This window comes from Rattus rattus, chromosome 3, assembly GCF_011064425.1.
Source record: "Rattus rattus isolate New Zealand chromosome 3, Rrattus_CSIRO_v1, whole genome shotgun sequence".
NCBI classification, from domain to species: domain Eukaryota; kingdom Metazoa; phylum Chordata; class Mammalia; order Rodentia; family Muridae; genus Rattus; species Rattus rattus.
The window spans coordinates 43,060,011-43,083,320 of NC_046156.1; the positions used below are offsets into that span (position 1 = coordinate 43,060,011).

General features: G+C 41.4%; 1 protein-coding gene across 1 annotated transcript in view; it reads left to right on the top strand.

Moving 5' to 3' along the window:
- Positions 1-3,291: 3,291 nt before the first annotated feature.
- The window catches only part of Mfsd14a (major facilitator superfamily domain containing 14A), a 30,690-nt gene continuing 10,671 nt past the window's right edge, over positions 3,292-23,310 (top strand). Inside the window, exons 1-5 of the mRNA XM_032897428.1 lie at positions 3,292-3,527; positions 14,397-14,492; positions 17,208-17,270; positions 17,905-18,032; positions 20,249-20,363. Of these exons, the coding sequence (XP_032753319.1) occupies positions 3,444-3,527; positions 14,397-14,492; positions 17,208-17,270; positions 17,905-18,032; positions 20,249-20,363 (486 nt within the window). The 5' untranslated portion in view covers positions 3,292-3,443. The remainder of the gene's footprint in view (positions 3,528-14,396; positions 14,493-17,207; positions 17,271-17,904; positions 18,033-20,248; positions 20,364-23,310) is intronic.

Here is a 23,310-nt window from a genome sequence, read left to right on the forward strand (position 1 = left end):
TCCCATTAAGATTGTTGTGAACCACTGTCATGGTTTTTGTTATCTGTCTCCTTATAGTGAAACAGTTTGACTCCTAATATTAACATACTTTTATTATGAATTTAAATGCAACAATATCGATATTTTAATGATAAACATACTGTATAAAATTAAGTTTACTTGCATTTTTTTATTAAAGTGTAGCCTGTTCACTAAAGATGTACATTAAAAGCATCTATTTAAAATTTAATATACTTAAAAGCATATATTTAAAAGTAAGGCCAGGCATGACAGCATACACTTTTTTTTAATTTAATTTTTTTTCCACGTGGAGAAGTTTAATGAGAGAAGAAGAGTAGAAGAGGGAACAAGTAGAGGCTGGCCATGAGCACGTGGAGGGAAGGGGGGTATCGGGAGAGAAGGGACAGGGACAAAGAGGGCATGAGAGCAGAGAAAAGTAAGAGTTAATTTAATTTTTTATTTATTCATTTTTACATCCTACTCACTGCTCCCTCAGTCCTCCCCTACTTCCTCCCTTCGTCTGGCATACCCTTTTGATCCCAGGATTCAGGAGGCAGAGGCAGGATGATCTTTGTGAGTTCTAGGACAGCCAGTCCTATGTGGTGTGACCCTGTCTCAAGAAAAAAAAAAAAGGAATTAAGGTCTTCTCTGCATGGTTATTAGTGTAACAAAAATAAGTTCACTAGTTTTTATTTGTATAGTTTTATAAATTTAAGCTTTTATTGAATTCACCATTTTTTAAACCAGATTCAAAAGCTAAAACTATTTGAGTGAAATATTCTAGTTCACAGAGAAGTCTGCTTAGTTTGTCTGTCCCACTCCACTGGCAGGCGCCTTCCTTCTGTGGGAGTAGTGTCCACCAGGTTAGAGCTCGGTTCCTCTCGGAAAGGCGAACACATATGTCACTATATTACAGTGGTGAGGCTTTTTCTGAGGTCTACATATTCTCAGTGATCAACTCTACACCTATGTTGATTTGGGGCTCACCTCGTTAAGTTGTTTAAACTACTTTCATGGGCACTGGCTCTCACCTAATTGTCTATGTCCCTAAATTCAGTGAAGACTGTCATGCTTGTTCTACCCTGTCGGATTTTTATTAGTTGTGGGTTTGTTTTTTTTTTCGTTTTTTTTTTTTTCCCGGAGCTGGGGACCGAACCCAGGGCCTTGCGCTTGCTAGGCAAGTGCTCTACCACTGAGCTAAATCCCCAACCCGTGTTATTTTTATTTAGGGAACAAACATACTATTCTTTTTAAACCGTAGTCTGAAAACAACTGTCAAGCACTATTGTAGGTATTCAAATTAGCTTAAATACCTGACAATAACTATATTTTAAAAGTAACTTTGGGGGTTGGGGATCTAGCTCAGTGGTAGAGAAGCGCTTGCCCTGCAAGCGCAAGGCCCTGGGTTCGGTCCCCATCTCTGAAAAAAAGAAAAAAAAAAAAAAAGTAACTTTGATAAAGCTGAAGAATGATTTTGGGAGGCCATAAAAGGTTGGAGTTACCATATAATTTTTTTTTTCCAGTCTGGCTCTCATGTAGCCCATGGCTAACCTTGCACTTCCTGTAGAGGCTGTCCTTGAATCCTGGTCAGTCTCTTTCTACATCACAAATGCGTCCAAAATAAGCTCTCAGGATTAGATACAAAGTCTCTCCCACTCTCAGCAGCTTCAGGTTGGACGTCAAGATAGTTTCTCTATGAGGATTTTATTTTTAAATTAAGTATGATGAAAAATCTTACCACCCAAGATGCTTTTCTTTTCCCATCCATGAAAATTGGTTTATTTTCCATTCCTTGTCAGCATGGAAGTAGAAGGAACAGAACATCCAACCAGGTTTATTTTTAACGTTTTATTTTGAAATTTACACAAAAGCTACAGTGTCTCTCACACTCTTGTGTGCCCCATACTTTCTCCTTTACCTTGTCTAATAGTTACTTATGCCATGTAACAAGTCTACCCCCGCCCATTTTTAAGACAGGTCTCATAGCCCACCCAGGCTGGTCCCAGATTTATCCTTGAATTTCTGACTCTCCTTCGTGCCAGGATCCAGGCATTCGCTTCCATGCTGGGTTCACTGATTGTTGGGGATAGAGTCCGCAGCCCTGTGCTTACAGGAGGAGCACTCCTAAAGAGACAACTACAACCCCACCCCAGTGAAGTGGCTAAGCTGGGTATTCCTAGCTGAAAGTCTCATAAAGTCTGCAGTCAGCTCAGGGCTGGACCAGGCATAGAGGGTCTGTTTCCAAGACAAACCACAAAGCTTTGTAGGTTTCAGCTCCACAGAGAGCGGCATCTCTCCATAGTTCCTCTGGTATTATGGCATAACAATCGACAACCCCTGACTGAAGTGAATGAAAAGCCTAGCAAAAACATGCAGTAGTGCCTTTTATGACCTTTCCTCTGAGGTCAGTGCTGTCACTTCTGCTTTGCCCCGTTAAAACAGGGGCAGCACTAACAAGCCAGGAGAGGAAGCCAAGAAAGGATTTTCATTGAGTTTTTGAACATTATCATACTTAGAACCACCACATCCAGGCTCCCTGTTTCCACATCTCAGTTTGTCTCATTTCCCTTCATCGAACAGTTTGTGGGTGGTTAGCATGCCCTGTGCTCGTTCACTACTTAGCACTGACGGTATATTTAAGAAAAAGGTTTTCATCAGTTACCAAAATGAAGACTTTGCCAGACATGGTGGCACATGACTTTGATCACAATATGAGAAGGTAGTCAGGGAGATTTCTGAGTTTAAGGCCAGCCTGATCTACACGATGAGCTCCTGCCTCAGATGTCAGCACTGAGCACATCATACTTCATATTCCACCTGTGTCTGCTCTTTCTACCAGTCTTCTAGTAAAAAATGATTTTTAAAACCCTATAAAGTATGACTGGTTTGGACTGGTAGGTAATGTACTGCGGCTAGGGAGTGTGTAAGCCAGCATGACCTAGCTGAGCATCAGATCAACAGCTAAAACACCTCTACGTGCTACCGACCATCCTGGGAAACTTTCCCGTTCCCTTCTGTTCTGTTTTGGTGCCTGACCATCTGAGAAACTATTTGTCAGATCTGAGTAGGTAAAAACTTTTTGAAACTTGAGTTCTTTCATCTGTGAAGGGGAAACTTAACATAGCCACCACTCCGCACCTTAGAAGGGAGAAGATAGCTCAACCACCTAGCTTCACCCGGTCCCGGGGCACCTCCCAGTCCTCCGCTAATGCGGAGTTGGAGGGGCGTGGCCGCAGCGGGGGGCGTGGCCGCGTCACGGGGGCGGGGCAGGCGACTCAGCCGATCGCACGATGTGACGCGCCGCCGGAGGCAGGCCGGGCCCTCAAGATGGCGGCGTGCGCCCTGAGCGGCTCGGCCCGGCAGTAGTGGCGGGACCGCACTCGCCGCTGGGGCCGCCCGCCCCCTGAGTGGCTGCTGCAGCGCCGGGAGTCGAGGATGGTAAAATGACCCAGGGGAAGAAAAAGAAACGGGCCGCGAACCGCAGTATCATGCTGGCCAAAAAGATCATCATTAAGGACGGAGGCACGGTGAGTGCTGGTTGAGCGCCGCAGGGCGGCCCCGGCGCGGGCCCAGCTCGCTCTTCCCCCCGCTTCCGCCTTCGCCGGGCCGGGAGCGCCCTGCCCTCCCGCGCTGTCGGCGGTACCGCCGTCTCGGCCTGCGGTCTCCGCGGCCTGGCTCCTTTGGAGGCCGCTCGCACCTGCGACCGGGCGCTGCGTCTCCGGAGCCTGCGGCCTCGGCCCACGTGCGCCCGGCCTCGGGGAGGAGGCGTCGGTCCCTCGGCAGCCTCGCCAGGCCCAGCGCGGCGCGCGGGGAGGCTGGGCAGCCTTGCGCTCCGTATGCTGTGGCGGGTGGCCGCCGCTGCGGCCCGCTGGGCCAGGGTACGTGTGTTGTTCCTTCGCGATCGCCAGGAGCCGGTGCAGCGATTCTTAGCTGCTCCGCTACCTAGTCTGGGGATGGGCTCGCCTCCTCTCCCGGTGTCGGAAGCCTGACCTTATCTGGGGCCCCCATATCCTCTCCTTTAGAGAAATCATCACCTTGTACCTCAAAATAACAGTCTTTAGAATTGGTCTTGGCGTGAGGATCGGGGAAAGACTCTGGCAGGCGGGCTGAGGGTAAAAATGTGTGTTTTAGACTGTCGTTATTCGCTGAAAACTTTATGCTCTGTGCAGTAGGCTACCAGACGACGATATAGGATTTGTCATTGGAAAAACAAACGAACACTTTGTGTTGTGCTCTGTGTTGTAGTGTTACACTCTGATCTTTGCTGAATCCTTTGGTATCACGTTCGGAAATAGAATGGAAAAGTAAGATGTGTCTCTGCCTTGAAGTTGCAGACATTGTTTCTTTCCATTTGTTTGTAGTTTAATGGAGCCTTGGTCAATGCTAGCAAAGCACTAAATATGTAAGTAGGCCACCACAGAGGATTTGCTGAAATCAGTTCGAAATAAATGACAACTTTCTTTTGACATTTGAGAACACGGCCTAGTCCAACTGCCAACATTTAGAAAGCTTTGGACATATGGAACGATTTCAGAATATGTTCAGTTAACTGTCAGATTTATTAGTTGTCATAGCTTTGACATTTATTAAAAAACGAGTTCAACGTTTTCCAGATCCTTTTTACTGTACCTGATCAAAGTATTACCTTGATAAATTCTCTTTAACTGTTTTGACCAAGTTCGTAGGAATTATACTGAGGGGAAAGAATATTGTTGTTGTCAGGTATAGAAAGATAAAATTTTACAAAGCATATTTTATAAAGCCATGTGATATTTAAGACCAATGACCAATGATTCTTGTCTTGCAAAAGACAAGAATCAAGTCAATTAAGAAGTAGACCTTTTGTAGTGTAGTTTGGATTTTTGTTTGGTTTGTTCTGTAAAATATTTTTTTAATGAGATACTGAGGATCAAACTTAGAGCCTGTGTCAGCCTACAGACGATTCATTCCAAATTCTGACTTTGAGAAGAGATACTTGTTTTTGTTTTGTTTTTAAGATCTTAGGTAGCTCAGAATGACTTCAAACTTATGATCTCCCTACCTCTGGATTATAGGTGTGTGCCTGGCAAAGAGAGGCTTTGATTGTTTTAAGTATTTTTTGCTATTTATAAAGATATAGCAAATTTGTGGCTTGCTTTAGTACACAAAGCTTTGGTACACAAAATACTACTTTTCACTAGTAAAAATGTCTTGGTGGCACACTAAATCAATGAATACTTCTCTTGAAGGCTGAGGTCTTAACAACATTGTCCTTTCCCACCTTACTACACTTCATTTTCCTTTTCATTATTTCTGAGCCAGGTGGTAATCCCAACACTCAGTAGGCAGAGTCAGGTGGATCTCTGTGAGTTCAAAACCAGTCTGGTCTACAGAGTGAATTCAGTTCAGCCAAACTACATGGAGAAACCTTGTCTCAAAAAAAACAGAACAAAGTGGGGCTGAAAAAATGGCTCAGCGGTTAAGAGCACTGACTGCTCTTCCAGAGGACCTGAGTTCAATTCCCAGCAACCACATGGTGGCTCACAACCATCTGTAATGGAATCCAATGCCCTCTTCTGGTGTGCCTGAAGACAGCTACAGTGTAGTCATATACATAAAATAAATAAATAGATCTTGAAAAAATAAAATATATATTGTAACAAAACCCCACAAAAACGAAGAAGTAAAATTTAAAAAAGAGGAACAAAGATTATTTATTTTAAAAAGTGTATAGACATAAACACACGGGAGTGTTTTTGCCTGAATGTATGTATTTGTTCAGTGTGATTGCCTGGTGCCTGAGTTGGTCAGAAGAGGGGATCACATCCTCTGTAACTTGAGTTACAAATGGTTATGAACTGCAGCGTGAGAACTGAGAACCAAACACCAGGACTCTGTAGCAAGAGCAGAAGTGCTCACTCACAATGCTAAACCACCTCTCCACTGTCCGTTCTTAAGAGCCTTAGTATGTGGTTGGGTAGATGGATGGATAGCGCGCGAGTGTGTGTGTGTGTGTGTGTGAGAGAGAGAGAGAGAGAGAGAGAGAGAGAGAGAGAGAGAGAGAGAGAGTATTTAGTTTTAAGATGACATTGCTTTCCTGCCTGTCTATATATAAGTTACACTACTGTTGTAAACATGATGGTTTTTACATGTATAAATGTTGTGCCTGCATATATGTCTCACCAGTGAGTGCTCAGACTTTGGAGGTAAGGGCGGGGGCATCAGATCCCATGGAACTGGAGTTAGGGGTCCCCAAAATCAAACCAAGGTCCTGTGGAAGAGCTGCTAGCAGGCGATCTTTACCACCGGACATTTCTCCAGGCCTCTTCCTCCTCTCCCTCCTTTGTTCAGGGAAGCAGACTTTGGTTTCCTCTCGTGCGTTGTGTTGTGTTGTGGATTGCTGTAGAGCTACTGTACTGACATCACAGTTTCAGCCTTGGCAATTTTTGACAGGATTTGACACAGTTGCTCAGTGAGTAATCCGAGTCTCTATTCTTTTTAGGATTAATGTTCTAAGTTTGTTTTGGCAAAAATTAGAGTAGATTTACAGTTATCAGTTGAAGAGATGAATGTTTCTGAATGAGCTGGGTTAGTCATAACTTACTTGTGCTGCAGATTGAACTCATGACCTCACACATGCTAGGCAAGTGCTCTGCCATTAAGTAGTACCCTCACAGTATGCTGCTAATTTATTTTCCCTTGCAATTGCATTCAGTCTGCAGTGAGGCCTGCATAGGACACTAATCTGTTGCAGCTTTAAGTACTGTAGAACAAAGGTAAACCAGATTAAGCTGTATGATGGTCTGTATGAGAAGTTTTGTTGAGGTTGCTGGAAATAAACCCAGGTTTTCACAGATGCTAAGCAAGCACTTTATGGGTGAGCCACAGTCCCAGTGTGTAACAGTTAAGTTTACTCTAAAGTTCGCAAATTTTTCTTGGCAGATTTTATTCTCCCCTTGATTTTTTACTTAACTAAGTTTATTAAGCTAAGGGGAGATAGTTAATATTATATATATATATATATATATATATACACACATATATATACACATACACACACATATGTGTGTGTATGTGTACATATATAAATATAAAGGATATATTTATACAAATGTAACAAGTGAAAAAGTCACTATTTTGTTTATGTGAAATACATTAATATTAGGAAGGTATTTTTATTTAGACATACTTTACCTTTTTAAAACTATCCTTTGCCTTGTATCCATTCCGCACAGTACTGCAATTGCACACAGTAATTGCATAAGGGCACTTTTCATTCACTGTGTGATGTACTTTGACAGTAGCTCCCCATCCCTGACCTTCCCTTTTTTGCCATCTCCCAAGGCTTCTTTGGTCCACTAGACAATTTAATTCTACTTTCATGACATAAATACATCCATGATTTTGTGTGTCTGTAAAATTAAGGAGTCATACATGAGAGAAAACATGGGCTGTCTTCCTGAGGCTCACCGAGTTCATTCCCTTACGGTCTCCAGTTGTGCCGACTTTCACGCAGACTACATTAGTCAGTTTGCTGCTTTTTTTGTTTAGGTTTTTCAAGAGCAGGTTTCTCTGTGAGGCCTTTGGAATGCACTCTGTAGACCAGGCTGGGCTCAAACTCAGATCCGCCTGCCTCTGCATCCCAAGTGCTGGGATTAAAGGTGTGCACCACCACATTAATTGTTCTTTGTGGCTGAAAATAATTGCGCTGTGGATATATGTTTTCTTTATCTGTTCCTCTGTTAAGTAGTAGCTTCTTTGGGTGTGTATTACCAAGGAGTGCTGGACCCTGATCTTGTAGATCTGTTTTGAGAAACCTCTGTACATGTCCATAGTGTTAGGCCATAGTGTTGGAGGACCTTCTATCCCCACCAGCAGTGAGTGCATAAGGACGCCCTTTTGCTGGCTTCCTAGCTAGCATTTGGTTTTTCCCTCGTAATGACTGTCTAACTAAAGTGATGGGATGTCAGTGCAGTTTAAATTTGCGTTTCTCTCGTGACATGGGACATTTTTTCATGTGTTTGTTGATCATTATCCTCTGACCCCCACTTCATTTCATTGGCTCATTATTGATTGGGTTGTTTAATTTACTGTTTGCTTTTTTAAATTCTTTGTGTAATCTGTCAGATGTAGCAAGAGTTTTCTCCCATTCTCTAGCCAGTGTCCACCCTTGCTGTCCACCAGAAGTTTCTTAATTTCATGTAACCCACTTGTCATTCTTGACATTTCCCCTGTGCTACTGATGTCTCTCTTAGAAAGTCCTTGCCTGCTCCTCAGGTTCCACGGCTCAGGTCTCTGATCCATTCTGATGATTTTTGTGCAAGGTGTGATCCAGGGATCTAGTTCATTCTTCCATATTTGGAAATCTAGCACCATTAGTTAAAGAATCTCCTTTCTCCAGTACATGTTTCTGTGCATCTGTCAACATTTAGGTGGCTGATTTCTGGGTTCCCCTTTCATTTCTGTGTAACTCCATGACTGTTTTATGCAAATACCAGGCTGTTTTTTGTTTGTTTGTTTGTTTGTTTGTTTGTTTTTTTACCACGTCTCTGTCATATATTTCAGGACATTGTTATGCCCTAGCATTGGTCTTTCTGCAAAGGATTGCTTTGGCTATTTTTTTAAAAGATTTATTTATTATATGTTAGTACACTGTAGCTGTCTTCAGACACACCAGAAAAGGGCATCAGATCTCATTACAGATGGTCGTAGGCTACCATGTGGTTGTTCGGATTTGAACTCAGGACTTTTGGAAGAGCAGACAGTCCTCTTAACCATTGAGCCATCTCTCCAGGCCCTGAATATTTATTTTTCTTTCTTTTATTTTCTAGTTTGAGGAATGGCATTGGAATTTTGATGGGGATTGCATTGAATTTGTAGATAGCTTTTTGTAAGATGGTCATTTTCCAATATGCTTCTAACCTATAAACATGCGGTGTCATTCTGTTTTCCAGTGTCCTCTTCATTACTTTCTTCAATGTTTTCAAATCTCATCATATATTTCTTTAGTTTTCTCCAAGGCATTTGTTTACTTTTGTGTGTATGAGTGTTTTACCTGAATGTACATCTGTGTACCACATTTGTGGCTGGTGTTCTTGGAGACCAGAAGAGAACGTGGATCTTCTGGGATTGGCATTCCAGATGGTTGTGAGCCACTTTGTAGGTGCTGGGATTTGAACCTGAATCTTCTGCAAGAGCAGTTAATGATCTTAACTTGCTGAGTTATGTCTATGGCCCCTAAATATTTATTTTTAGGCAGTTGTGAATGGGATTATTTTCCTAATTTTCTCCTCAGAGCACTTGTTATTTATGTATAGGAAGGTTACTAATAAGAATGTACATCTGTATATGTTAATAAGAGTGTTTTGTATGTTAATAAGAGTGTTTATTAAGGGGTTGGGATTTAGCTCAGTGGTAGAGCGCTTGCCTAGGAAGCGCAAGGCCCTGGTTCGGTCCCCCCAGCTCCGGAAAAAAAAAAAAAAAAAAAGAGTGTTTATTGGCACTTTATCTGGGTTTTGTCTTTAGGCTCTAGTTTAAAGAATTATGTAATCTGCAAGTAGGAATGTTTGGCATTTCCCGTTTATCTTCACTGCTCTAAGACTTCATGCGCTTTATTGATGAGTAAAGGAAGTAGACACCTTTTTCTTGTTTCCGATTTTAATAGAAATGTTTCTGTGTTTCCCCGGTTTAGTAGTCTTTCTTAAATTTAAGAGCAGGTCTGTTTGAGATCAGCATTAAGTAACCATAGAGTAAGTTACTTATTATATGTTAAAGTATGTCTGTAATTTGCTGACCACCATTTTACCCATGAAAGTAGCCTGTACATAGCAGTAAAAGTTTCGGCTCTAAGTTTTAGTGCATCTAAAGATATGGTCAAAGTGTCTGAGGTTAAGAAGTAAAGTTGAGAATGGTGGCATGCATCTAAAGTCAAGAGCTCTTAGAACCATGAGGCAAGAGGACTGTGAAGTAGAGGACAGTCTGAGCTGCACTGCAAATTCCAATAGCTTGAGCAACATGGAACCTTGTCTCTAAGAGACAGAGGAAAAGAAAGATGCTTGGACCCAAAGTGATTTATGCGATTTCAAAATACATCCTACCAGTTGTTAAGTGATTTATGCCATTTCAAAATACATCCTACCAGTTGTTAAGTCATTGTCTTTTGCAATATGTATTAACTATAACACTACTGTTTAAAGTACATGTGTTTATTTAGATTTATTTATGTTTTGTGTATGTGTTGTTTTACTTGCTGTGTGCTCCCAGAGGCCAGAGAGGGCATTGGATTCCCTGGAACTGAAGTTACAGGGTTACAGATGGTTGAGAGCCAGCATGGGTGGTGGAAATACAACCTGGGTTCTCTGGAAGAAAAGCAAGTGTTCTTAACCACTGACCCATCTCCCACACCCAAGTTCACTTGTTTTTCTAAGGTCTTCATTTTTTTTTTTTTTTTAATGTAGGCATGGGACTACACCACTGATAAGCTAGATACCTTTTTGTACTAAATAAATTTCATTGTAATGAATTTTGTACTAAATAAATTTCATTATAATGAATTCAAAAGTATAATCAATACACAGCCAGACCAACGTAGCCATTTAAGTGTTTGCCCAGTCCCTACTCTACACATCTCAGTGACTCACAGTACACAAGAGCGGCTCTTCTGAAGCCGGGGAGCGTCAACCAAGGTCTTACACTTAGCCATTGTTATTCTTTTTTACGTTGACTCTCCGTTACACGTCATGGTTGCTGTTATTACTGAGTGTGAGCATGTGTGCCATGTGCGTGTCTGGCGTTCAGAGGACAAGCCTCAGGAGTCAGTCAGCCATCTTTCTGTGGGTCCTGGGGACCAAATAGGTTTGTCGCAGCAGGTGTTTTTACAGCTGAAACTCCATGACATTTGAATGCCCTAATTAACAGAAAAGAAAAGAATTATGAGAGTTGAAACCAGTGCCACCCTAGTCTCCTTCCTAATGCTACACTGCACTGACACGAATACCACTGTACATCCGAGTAGCAAAGAAATGAAACCAGCCTAGATGTCTGCTCAGCAGCAGACGAACGGATAAGGAAAGTGTAGCACATATAAACGTGGGATAGTCTGTAAAGAAAAGCTGGGATTATGAGGTTTAGAAAGAAATAGAAAGACCCAGAAAACATTAAGTGATGAGGGTAACTCAAACTCGGGGGCGGGGGGAGTACATCCCCCCTTGTATGCAGATCTAACCTAACATATATAATGCATATATGTATATATGAAAATGTATAGTTCTGTAGAGTAACTTAGGAAGATTGACTGTTTTCTTCGGAGATAGGCCCAGGGTGGTCAGGAACTTCGTGCAGGTGAGGATGACCTTAAACTCCAGATCTTTTTTTTTTTTTTTTTTAGATTTTATTTTATGTATGTGAGTACTGTCTTCAGACACACCAGAAGAGGGCATTGGATCCCCAACCTGACTCCTCTTGGTTGTGAGCCACCATGTGGTTGCTGGGATTTGAACTCAGGACCTCTGGAAGAGCAACCAGTGCTCTTAACCACTGAGCCATCTATCTCTCCAACCCCCCCCCCCTTTTTAATTGCTTCTTTCAAATGATGGCATTCTAGAATTCTAGGAGTGTGCCACCGTTCCAGACAACTTTAGAGATTTATTTTTAAAATTTTAATGTGGCTGGATGTGGCAGAACACAGTTTAGTTTCAGTACTCAGGAGGGAGGAGCAGATAGGCCTCTGTGAGTTCAAGGCCAGCCTGGGCTACAAAACGAGTTCCAGGACAGCCAGAGCTACACAGGAAAACCCTGTCTTGGAAAACAAAACAGGAAAGTTAATGTGTGTGAGTGCTTGACTTGGATGTGCATCGTGCATTTTTTGACATTTAAGGCTGTAAGAAGGTATTGGGTCCCCCGAGTTTGTAGTTAGAGACATTGGTAGCTGGGAATCTACCTAAAAAGTAGTTGCTATATTTATATATATTTATTTATATTTATATAAATATATATTTATAGCAACTTCTATATAAAGAATAGCACGGATCCTTTCCTCTGACTCTTCCAGCACCTACTGTGGAGGGTTGGACCTAGGGCCTCATATATGCCAGGGCTGCCACTGGGCCACCCCCTCACTCTTCTTCCTGCTTTTAAAGAGAATAGTCAGTGTTTAGACCCAGTCCCCAATGCTTTCTACTCCTTATGAAGATGGCCTCAGGATATTGCACACAGCAGAGGATCTTTATAGACCTAGACATCTGCTAACAGCCGTAAGGATGTGTATTTTCTTTCCCCCTACATATCCTTGGGACTGGTTCCAAGACTTCTCTGCCATGCCAGAAGATGCTGGTGCTCAAAAATGGCATACTGTTGTGGGTCACAGGAACACGGCTCCTGTGTACTCTCCCATCTCCAGATGACTTGTAACATCTCATGCAGTGCCACTGCTCTGTAGCAGCTGGTATGCTATACTTCCTCGGGAATAGTGACAGAACAGCTCGTGTTCAGTATGGACATGAATTTTGCTGTGCAGTTGGTAGGATCGGTGGGTGCAGAATCCCTTGCTATAGACACAGAGTCCCAGCTGGGCTGTCTTTGGTAGGTGTGTGGTAGGCAGCATCTCAGCAGCTTACGCTTCAGTGTTTGCTTCAAATGGGTGTATGCGGATAAATTAGCAAGCTGTCTTCTTAAGTTATGTATTTCGTTCCAACAAACATATTTAGGATTACTACTTACCAATTTGATCATGGTATCTACCAAAAGTTGCAGATTATTGTCGTGTAACTTGTTTGTACTGCGGGAAGTTTGAAGGTTAAGTAAAGTAGCTTTCTGCAGTAGTATTCTGACAAGCACACATGATTTAAAACGTTCAGTTATTTCAAAGCACAAGTTTTCGCTAGCATTTAATAAGAATAAGATCTAAGGAGGGTGGGGAGGTATAGCTCGGTGGTAGAGCCCTTGTCTAGCATATGCAGGGCCCTGGGCTTGATGTGCAGACGCCAAAACCAGAGTTGGTACTTTTAGTCAGGGTGCGTCAAGATCCCTGAAGGTGGTTTTGTCTTTGTGAAAGGAGATGTGCTTGCTTATCCTTCATAGTAGGTGACTTTCTCAAGGTATAAGACAGGAAATCCACTATGTCAAATACTTTTTGGTTAGATTATTTTAAAATAATGAGTGAGACACTGAGACCAGTCCTGAGGTTAGGGTCCATCCTAAGTACTGATGGCCGCTTGACTGTAGTTGGCTATTTGTAAGGTTTTATCACGTTCAGTGTGTAGGCGTTCAAAGTGCGGCTTAGGTTGGTGGAGTACCCATATCCTTCCCAGTGAGAATGGAAGTGGGGTGCATTAGATGAGTGTCCTGCAAACTTCCACTCGAGACCCCTCTTCTCCCGAATATGCATCCCTGAACATACAAGTATATAAAATAAAACACCAAAGTTTTTGTTTTCTATAAGTAAACCATCCCTTCTCTAGGAGGCAGAAAGCACCGTAGTTCATAGCACACGCTTGGGAGTCAGCCGAGCTCTTGGAGGCACTGCCACCCAGGGTACTGCATATGGGTGACCGTTGAACTTTCGTCAGCCCTTGAGGACACTGCTGGCTGGGAGCTGTAGCTTGCAGCCACTGCTCAGTGCCATGGGAGTTTTGTGCTATGTATCACAAACCCTGGAAAGAAACCAAAATTTGCGGTCTGCTTTCTTCTGAATGTATTATTGCTTTTGTTCTGTTGTAAAGTTGGAAACAGTAAGTTGAGTCATTGTTACTGCAGGACTGACTGTATGTAGGCTACCCTCAGTCACCTAGCAACCATATAACTGTTGTCAGTAGGAGTCAGGCATTGGCCCCTCTGGTATGCCTTAGGATACAAAAAATAGGGGAGGGAACTTATCGTTGTCCCTAAAGCAATAGGCTGGCATCATCGGATGCCTTCTCGGGCTCTGGAGTTGCTTCCCCACACATCCACTTTTTTAAAAAGATTTCTTTTTATTTTATGTGTATGGCTGTTTTGCCTGAATGCATATTTGCACTGCATGTGTGCCTGGTGCCTGCAAAAGCCATGATGGGGTGTTGGATCCCCTAGTACTAGAGTTACAGTTAGCCAGGATGTGGGTGCTAGAAATCAAACCCAGGTCACCCGAAAGACTAACGAGTAAGTGCTGTTAACCTCGGAGCTATCTTTCCAGCCCCTAGAATTCATTCGTAACTAGTGTGTATTAACTTGTCTTTGTTGTGACAGGATACCTGGGGTGTTTGAATGCAAATCCTCTACTGAAAGACTAAAATTGGTTAGAGTCCAAGCTGCAGTTTAGACTAACTATTCCTATCGTTAGGTAGTGTGTTCTTAATCAGTAAGTGTTGAATATCTTTGTCATTGTGAGTTCTTCAGAAGTACACCATGACTTCTTTAACTTTTGAAAACATGTCTTTCTACAGCCTCAAGGAATAGGCTCCCCTAGTGTTTATCATGCGGTTATCGTCATCTTTTTGGAGTTTTTTGCTTGGGGACTACTGACAGCACCCACATTGGTGGTAAGTAATCTTTAATGTACGTACCACTTTTTCTGTGGCAGAAAAGATGGCCTGTTTTCCATAGCTAACCAACACTGAATGTACTTGCTGCTTTTGCGACCTCTTACAAGTATTCCTTACCTAGGGTGGTGGTGGCACAGGTGTGTGGATGGGCCTGTCATTGGCTGTGTCCAAGCAGAGACTTAGTCACCTGTTAGGTAAGAGGAGGGGCTTTTACACTGACAGGTTTAAGGAAGGTGAACTCGAGGGCCCGTGTGACTCAACGTAATTGTTCTGAAGTACATTGCACAGCTTTGTTCTCTAACTCAGGTTTCTTTCGTTTGAGCTCAAGATCTACAAAGGCTGAAACTGATGCTACCTATGTTTTCCTAGATTTGGAATCATAGAAATCTATTTTAATGAACCAAACAGCTCAGGTGATGGATAATTTCCTCCTGTCAGAGCCAAAAAAAAGAATTGAATGAGCTTCCCATCTATAGAGGACTCTGTACCTTAATGGATTACAGAATCTCAGAATTTACCTAATTTAAAAAAAATTATGTGTATGTGTGTTTTGCTGCCTGTATGTATGCCCACCACGTGCATGCCTGGTGCCTGCACAGCGGTATTAGATCTCCTGGAAGTGATTTACAGACAGTTCTGAGGCTCTAGAAGAGCAGCCAGTGAGTGCTCTTGACCGCTAAGCCATCCTTCAGGCCCGTAGAGGACAAGTGTAAAACAATTTGCCTATTTGTATGTATGGTCATGAGCTTGATCATTTTATACTCATGAGACTTTAAAGAGTGTTCATTAAAAAAAGAAATCAAATGACCATATAAGTAGATTGCAAGAGTCTAAAAATGTTCACAACCCATATTGCTTGACAGATTGATCTACACCTGCATAATCATTGCTTTCCGTGTATAAAGTATTGATGACTAACAAGGTTTAGTTATAAGAATGCCAATTTGAATGCATTTTGATTGAGATCCTTTTCTTTTTAAAAAGTACAGCTAATTTACCTAAAATGTGTCATTAGTTCTTCAGAGGTAAGTTTGTGTGCATCTGATGCACACCCTTGCTCTTACAGGTATCAGTGTGCTGCCGAGGCTTACCTTGAACTCTCTAACCCTCCTGCCTCAGCTCACATAGGAGCTGGAATTACAGTATAGAAATGTGTTAGGTATGACGTGAAGGTCCTCCTGAAATCTATTCACTGTGTATCTAGGCATGACAAGAACATTAGCTCCTTGGTGGCCTTTGTCTCTGTCATTAGGAGTGTAAGTCAAATAGAGACAATTAATTAGAATGTGTTATTTGTTTAGTGATGCTTCCAAAATTTCTAGGCCTTAAAGCTTATTCTAGGAAAATTGAACAAAAAGAATCTAGGGCTTCTTCGTGCAAGCTGGGTAAGTAAGTGCCCTGCCTCTGAGCTGTGTTCACTCCTGGCCCTGATAAATGGGTTTTGATGGCTGAGATTAACCCCTGAGAGCATGCTCTGCTCTTTATTGTACCTAACAGAAAGACGTCTCAGAAGCTGGAGATGAGAGGTTTTGTGGTTAAGAGCACTTGCCCATCGTACAGAGGACCTTAGTTTGGTTCCCAGTACCTCCATTGGGCAGTTCAAAACCATCTGTAATTCAGGCCTCCGTAGATACTAACAAGCATGTGATACACACACACACACACACACACACACCCTTTAAAAAAGAGAGAGAGAGAGATGCCTCACGGTGTCATTGCCCGCTCACTCGCTTGCTTCCTTCCTGTCCTGGGAATTGGTGTAGGCTTCATGCGTGCTAATCGATATTCTAAAACCTCCAGTTGTAACTTTGCTATTTTGAAACTAGATAATTATTATTATCCCCAGCAAATAAGAGAGCTGCCTTGTGCACATAGTAGGTTGCTTAGCAATGTTGCTGTCTTAGTAGGTGCTGGTGCTATCGTCTCCCATTCCTCTCCAGGTTGTGATAATAAAGCTTAAGGCCCACTTGGTTGGGAGCTACTGATTCAAAATCTTGAAATATAAATAAAAATACAAACAGAAGCATATGTCTTCTTATTGATGAACTTCTTTAATTCACGTTTTACTTGGATTTCTTTTCATTGTTCCTTTCCTCTCTCTGCAGGGTGTAAATCGCAGACAGGGCTCTGCCATAGAGCTCTACTCCAATCTTCTAAGTTTCCCCATTTTATTTACAATGAATGTTTCCCAGGTTTCTTGTCATTGGCAGGAAGAGGAACTAAAGGACAGGGGAGATTTCTTAGTTCTTGCAAGACACCATGAGTATGCTCAACAGTATTTCTTCCTCTCATGGCCCTTCCTCATTGTCAGAACAGTCAGTGTTCTGAATGCAAGAAGCATTGGCTTCCAAGCCAGGCAAGAGCTCAACTGCTCCATCTCTAAGAGCCCACAGCTCCATGCTAATCTGGAAAACCATATGAAATAAAACTAGATTGTATTCTAAAAGGCTGTTTGAGCTTGGTGGAGGAGGCCCACATCTTTAATCCCAGCACTCGGGAAGCGAAGGCAGGTGGATCTCTGAATTCAAGGCCAGCCTGGTTTACAGAGCAAGTTCTAGGACAGCCAGGGCTACACAGAGAATCCCTGTCTTGGAAAAAAGGAAGGATGGAAAGAAAGAAAAGAAAAGAAAAACCAAGCGCAGGAGTTGTTTGAAATTGTTAATGTGGACATTTTACCAAGAGTAAAATATAATGTGGTTTTTATTGTCTTAGGTATTGCATGAAACCTTCCCTAAACATACATTTCTGATGAATGGCCTAATTCAAGGAGTAAAGGTATGGTTAATTCTATGCGTGTGCACATATATACATATACATATACATAGATATATATATATATATAGTTTTGTATGCTGATTACCTAATCTCTGAGGAATAAAGTTTTTATAACTAGATAACAGTATAATTTGAGGTATTCTTTTTGACTCTGGTTTTATATAAACTTTGACTTAGACTTTATATTTCTTGTTTTATATTAGAATTCTTGTTTAAGGGAGTTAGTGCTCTTATAACAGTACAAACTTAGGTGTTAAGGATAATGGTGAGAAAGAAAAAATTTACTCCCAAACTCTCCATCCATATATATAGTCTTTTTATAAACAGATAATCTATTTACCAGTATAAAACAGATAACCTGGGATAGTCTTCCACAGTTGCTGGTTTAGTTTCTGAGGTTGGAAGTGCCTTAGCATTTCATATTTAACACTCAGGCAGAGGCCAACAGGTGACTTCCTTAGCCAACATAAAGAACTTTTAGAACAATATGTATAAGAAGGAAGTTACTGTTTATTTAAAGCTAAATGATTTGTTCATCCTAGAAGTAGAGTTGCTGTAAAGTTTTTTGTTCAGCAAGTAGTTGATTGTTGGCTCGCGCGTAGCCCACATCCTTTTCTACCGTTTGGATTCCTAGGGTTTGTTGTCCTTCCTCAGTGCCCCACTTATTGGTGCTCTTTCTGATGTTTGGGGCCGAAAATCCTTCTTGCTGCTAACAGTGTTTTTCACATGTGCCCCTATTCCTCTAATGAAGATCAGCCCATGGTAAGTATATGCTCACTTCTAGACACAATGAAGCGACTGTTTCTGCTATTGCTTTCTAAATGCTTCTTTATTTCTTGTATTTTTCTTGGACAGTTTACTTATTTGTTTAGATTTAATTTTATTCTTTAGTATATTTTTTCTTTGACACAGATAAGAAGGTTCCAGGGGGTAAAAACCAGTATCTGAACAATGTTGGTGAGAATCTGGAATCAGATGCTGCTGTTAGAAGCAGTCCTTTAGAAACTGGAGAGGTGTGCTGACTTCTGTTTTTTTAAGTAGGGATTTTGTAGTTCATCCCCATCTATATTTATTAGGAATGGAATTATTTAAAAGGCCCAAAATGATAGTTTGCTCGAAATCTGTTTATTTCTTTTCATATGAAAAAGATTCTGAGTTCAACAGTTCAGAGACTGAATGTGTCGTGGCCCAGACAGCACTCTGCCACTCCTCCCTTCATGGCCATCTAACATTACTGAAGCCCAGCTAGCCTGTCAACCCTAAGTGAATGGTGGAAGTTGGACTACAAACGTGGCTGGCTTTTGATGTGTTCTGTTTTGTTTTACTTTTTTTTTTTTTTTTTTTTTTTTTTTTTTGTAGCAAGATCTTGTATAGCACAGACTGGACTTGACCTTTGAATCCTTCCCAGTGTCACAGAGAGTGCTGGTTACAGGCACAGTCTTCAATGCCACCTTCTTTTAATCCAGCTCTTACCTACATGGCATATATCTTTGGTCAGATTTCTCTATACTTCTATTGAAAGAACATTCTCAGCCTCTCTAATGACGATTAGGAATGGCTGGTGTAGTAGAGTACACACACCTTTATAGTCCCAGCACACAGGAGGCAGAGGCAAGTGGACCTCTCTCTTAAGTTTGAGGTCAACCTGTTCTACAGAGTGAGTTCCAGGACAGCCAGGGCTACAGTGAGAAACCCTGTCCTGAATACAGAAAACAAACAAAAGAAAGGGTGTGTGTGTTATTTTCCACTAGAGAAAAGGAGAACAAGTGCTCCCAACTAGCGGGGTTGTGTATCTGTGCATTGTTTCTCTAGTGCTCTTCCTACTCCACGGTGTGGATATTTCCAGTGAGTGTCTAGAAATATTTAGGAGATATGTGGAAGGGTCTTCTCTCCTAGGTTAAATGCCAGCTTTAAAAATCAAGCCTCTGATGAACATGCTAAAGATGCACATGAAATTTTAACCAAAGGAATCCAGCAAAAAATGTATTTTGGGAAGGACTGTGTTTGAAAACTTCTAATAGCACTGATGTCCTGATGGAATGGTAAGGTGAATGTTAATGACTAAGCAGTTAATGACTTAAACTAAATGTCACCATCACAATAGGTTTCTAGAGTCAGTTTTAGTACAATACAGCATGCCTTTCTAAATATCGTTTCTCTCCTTTTTGAGAGAGAGCACGCGCGAGCGTGCGTGCTTGTACTTTCCCATTGGGGTTCATGGGGAGGCTAGATTAATACTAGGCTTGTTAATGGCAATTACCCCAGCTTGACTTTGGAGACAGTCACCAGGCCTAGAGAACGTGTTTTTTCTGCTAGACGTGACTGGCTGCCGAACTCCTACTCTATGCTTCAGTGCTGAGGTTGTAGGGCTCACCTCTGTCAGCTTTTCAGTTTTACACAAGAGTTGAGGGGCAGCATTCAGTTCTTCACGCTTGTACAACAAGCTAGTTACCCATGAGCCACCTTCCTACCCCTGTTTATTCTTTATAATAACTGTCTTAATTTTATGAGCATTGCCATTCAGGTCTCGTCAGTGTAAAGAGTTTGCTTTCCCGAAAATTGGAGAGCCAAGGATAACTGAAGGAAACGTGAAATTGTGTATATGGGCTCACAAGCATGCGGGGACTTGTCTGTGTGTGGTGCTCAGACGAAAAGTAGTAATGAATCATATTAGTGTGTATCTTGTTGCTGTTTTTAATAGAAGCAGCAAAAACCTTGGCAGTTTAACTATTCAGATAAGAGAGTTACCAGAATATATTACCTAATGTTAGGTGCTGAATTCTTTATAGAGGCTAAGTTGCTATGAAGTGTCATTTCTAATATGTTTTCATAGGATTTATAGATGTGATAATTCGTGCATCGTCCTAGAAAGCTCTTGGCTGAAATGAGTTGTTCTTATTGTAAGTAATAGACATGAAGAAGCATTTTAAGTAATGGCATTTGTTCTAACCAGTTTTTTGCTTGCCTTCCATTCATAGGTGGTACTTTGCAGTTATCTCTGTTTCTGGGGTTTTTGCAGTAACATTCTCTGTGGTATTTGCATATGTAGCAGATATAACTCAAGAGCATGAAAGAAGTATGGCTTATGGGCTGGTACGTATACGTGTTCCTTCCAGCAATCTTCTGTGTCTGCTGCAAATGCCTTGTATTAAGTGTTCCTTTCTGCAAGAAATACAGACTCATAGTCACTCGTTAGATTGCATTGAAAAGTCTTTTCAAAGATGTGATGGTTTGGGTCTGTAATCTCAGAATTAAGGAGACTGATGCATATCAATCAATTAATCTAGACTAATTAAACAAGACTGTCATAAAAACTTAGAACCATACAAGCTTTGACAGTTATTACTCAGGAATTATAAGTGTTGATATAGTTTAAATGATTGTGTGGTTTGTATTATCATTTTTAATGGAATTCTGAAATAAGGAAATAAAATTACTCTTTTAAAAACTCACTGAATTAATCTAGAGTTTGGTAAACCTTTTTTGAGGCATTGTAAGCCATGAATAGTCTCTTTCCCATTGTGTGTGCGTGTGTGTACACAATTCCTTTTTAAGAGTGTAATATCCAGACCCAGAGAGATGGCTCAGCATGTAAATAAGCTTGCTGCCATGCCTGATGACCTGGTTTTGATCTCCAGAACCCACATGGTAGAAAAGAACTGACTTCTGACCTCCATATGTGTGTCATGGTGGACCTCCCTGCATATACGCGCACGCACCTCTAAGTTGAAAAGAAAGGGAGCCCTACCTTCTTACCTTATGTGGCTCACCGACCGCTGCTTGCCAATATCTATAGTGACTAAGTGCAGTACAGTCTGATTTCCTTTCAAATCTACGGATAAAATGGCTACCAGAGCCATAGTCATATATTGTTACTTAAATAGTCAGAAAGAGGTAGGGCAGTGAGGAGTTTCAGCAAACACGAGATGTGTGTGTGTGTGTGTGTGTGTGTGTGTGTGTGTGTGTGTGTGTGTGTGTGTGTGTGTGTGTGTGAGAGAGAGAGAGGAGAGGAGGACTGGCTCTTAGCTACCTGAATTTTAGTTATATGAAAGATGATTTCTGATTCAAAGGTATTATAAAAAATAAGGGCGTTGGGAGAAGGATTTGGCAAAGGAAGAGTAGGGAGAATGGTGGGGACTAGTGGTTTTAGTTGTGGGGCTAAACCTTTAAATAATGAGGCTGATGATAGACAGTGGTTTTTGTCCTTGTTTTTAAAAAGTCAAACCCAGCTTTCTTATAGTATACTTTAAATTCCTCCATTTCTTGTACAGTTATACAATTATCATGATAATACAGTTGGAACTTAAAGTTATACTGAAGTAACTAAATTTTCCCTAGGAAAGCCTTTTTCTTTTTAGTAGGGCCTTAGCTATACCCAGGCTGACTTATTTCTGACTCTGCTGGGGCTATACTACACAAGGCTAGTCACGAATACCGTAATCCTAGGAGCCAGAGGCAGACACAGGTAGCTGTCCTTGAATTTAAGGCTAGCCTGGTCTACATAGCAATTTCCAGGCCAGCCAGAGCTACATAGTAAGGCACCCAAAAGAAAAATCAACAAAGAAGAATTTCCTAGCCTGGTCACTTCTTGGTCTTGACTAAGACCAAGGGAAGAATTTCCAGCCTTTAAAGTCATAGCCTAGCAAATGATACTGACATAGAGATGATGTGGATCTAGAGAAAGGAGAAAGTGAACTTCTCCTTTCTGCCAGAAGGAAATGGCCACAGACTGGCAGGATTGAGAGGGCACAACACAGAGGGACCCTGATTGGGCATTTGTTCATCTCATTGCAGATGGGCGCTCTCCTGATGCGATGGTAGAAGTGCTACTCTGTGGTCTGTGTTCTGGCACCATAATGACATACCACTACTGTCTGGTTTTTGAATATCTCCACTGACCCAGAGAATATTTATCATCCACTGCCCTGAGGCCAGACAGCAGTCTGTGCTCTGTCTGTATGCTTTTGCCGTCGGTAGACATTTCCTACAAATTTCATAGTGTAGGTCAGTCTTTTTATGCCTAGTATCCTTCGGCTTAGTGTACTCTTGAGATTTACCCGATCCATCGGAGTTGTTTTGTGGTGTTTCTGTATTTGGGACGAACTACATTTTGTTAATTCAGAGGTGAATTGGGTTAAAAGAGACTGCTTTTTAACATTTGAATTGTGAGAGACACAGAGCCCTCAAATGAGCAGCAGTTTGTGGGATTTTTTGTTTTTTTTCATTTTATTTTTATATCTATGAGTTTTTTGCCTGTATAGATCAGAAGGGGTGATGATCTGAGTTTGATTCCTGGCTTTCACATAGTAAAATATAGAGAACCAACTATGGTAAGTTGTCCTCTGACTTCTGTATGTATACATATAGCATAAGCACACATACATACATACATACATACATACATACATACATACATACATACATACATACATGAGTGAATGTAAAAAACCTGCATTCATTTTAATCATTATTCAAAAAGTTGCAATTAAACAGTTTTATGTTGATTAACTACATTCAAAAGTCAAAATGGCATAGAAAAAGTAAAGTTTCCACTTTTATTTCTTCTGTCTTTCTCCTCTGAATACTGGAGTGAACATGTGGCCTCACATAAGGTAGGCAGTTACCAGTTTGACTCTAATTTCTAGTTCTTCTGAAGACCATGGTTTTGACTAGGCCTTATCTGCTTTCACATCTGCTGATTTGCAGTTCATCAGTGTGGAAAGCCAGCTTTGTCTGGGGTTACTGGGTTCTCCCTAATCTTTCTCTCCGCTAGGCTTGTCCGCACCTCTTCAGAGGTCGAGAGAAGGTCCCAGTGACATATTTTTGCTCTCTCTAATCCTGCTGTTAAAAGCCTCTACGTTTGATTTTAGCCAGCCCTAAATATGTATCATAATGAACATTTAAGTATTTCATGTTGATGAGAAAAATCACAATGAAGTTGACTCCTTCTACAGCAGTGAATGATTTTAGACTGTTTATAGGAAGTGCAAAAGATTGATACTGTACTGAGGACAGATTGATACTGTACTGCATAGCACAG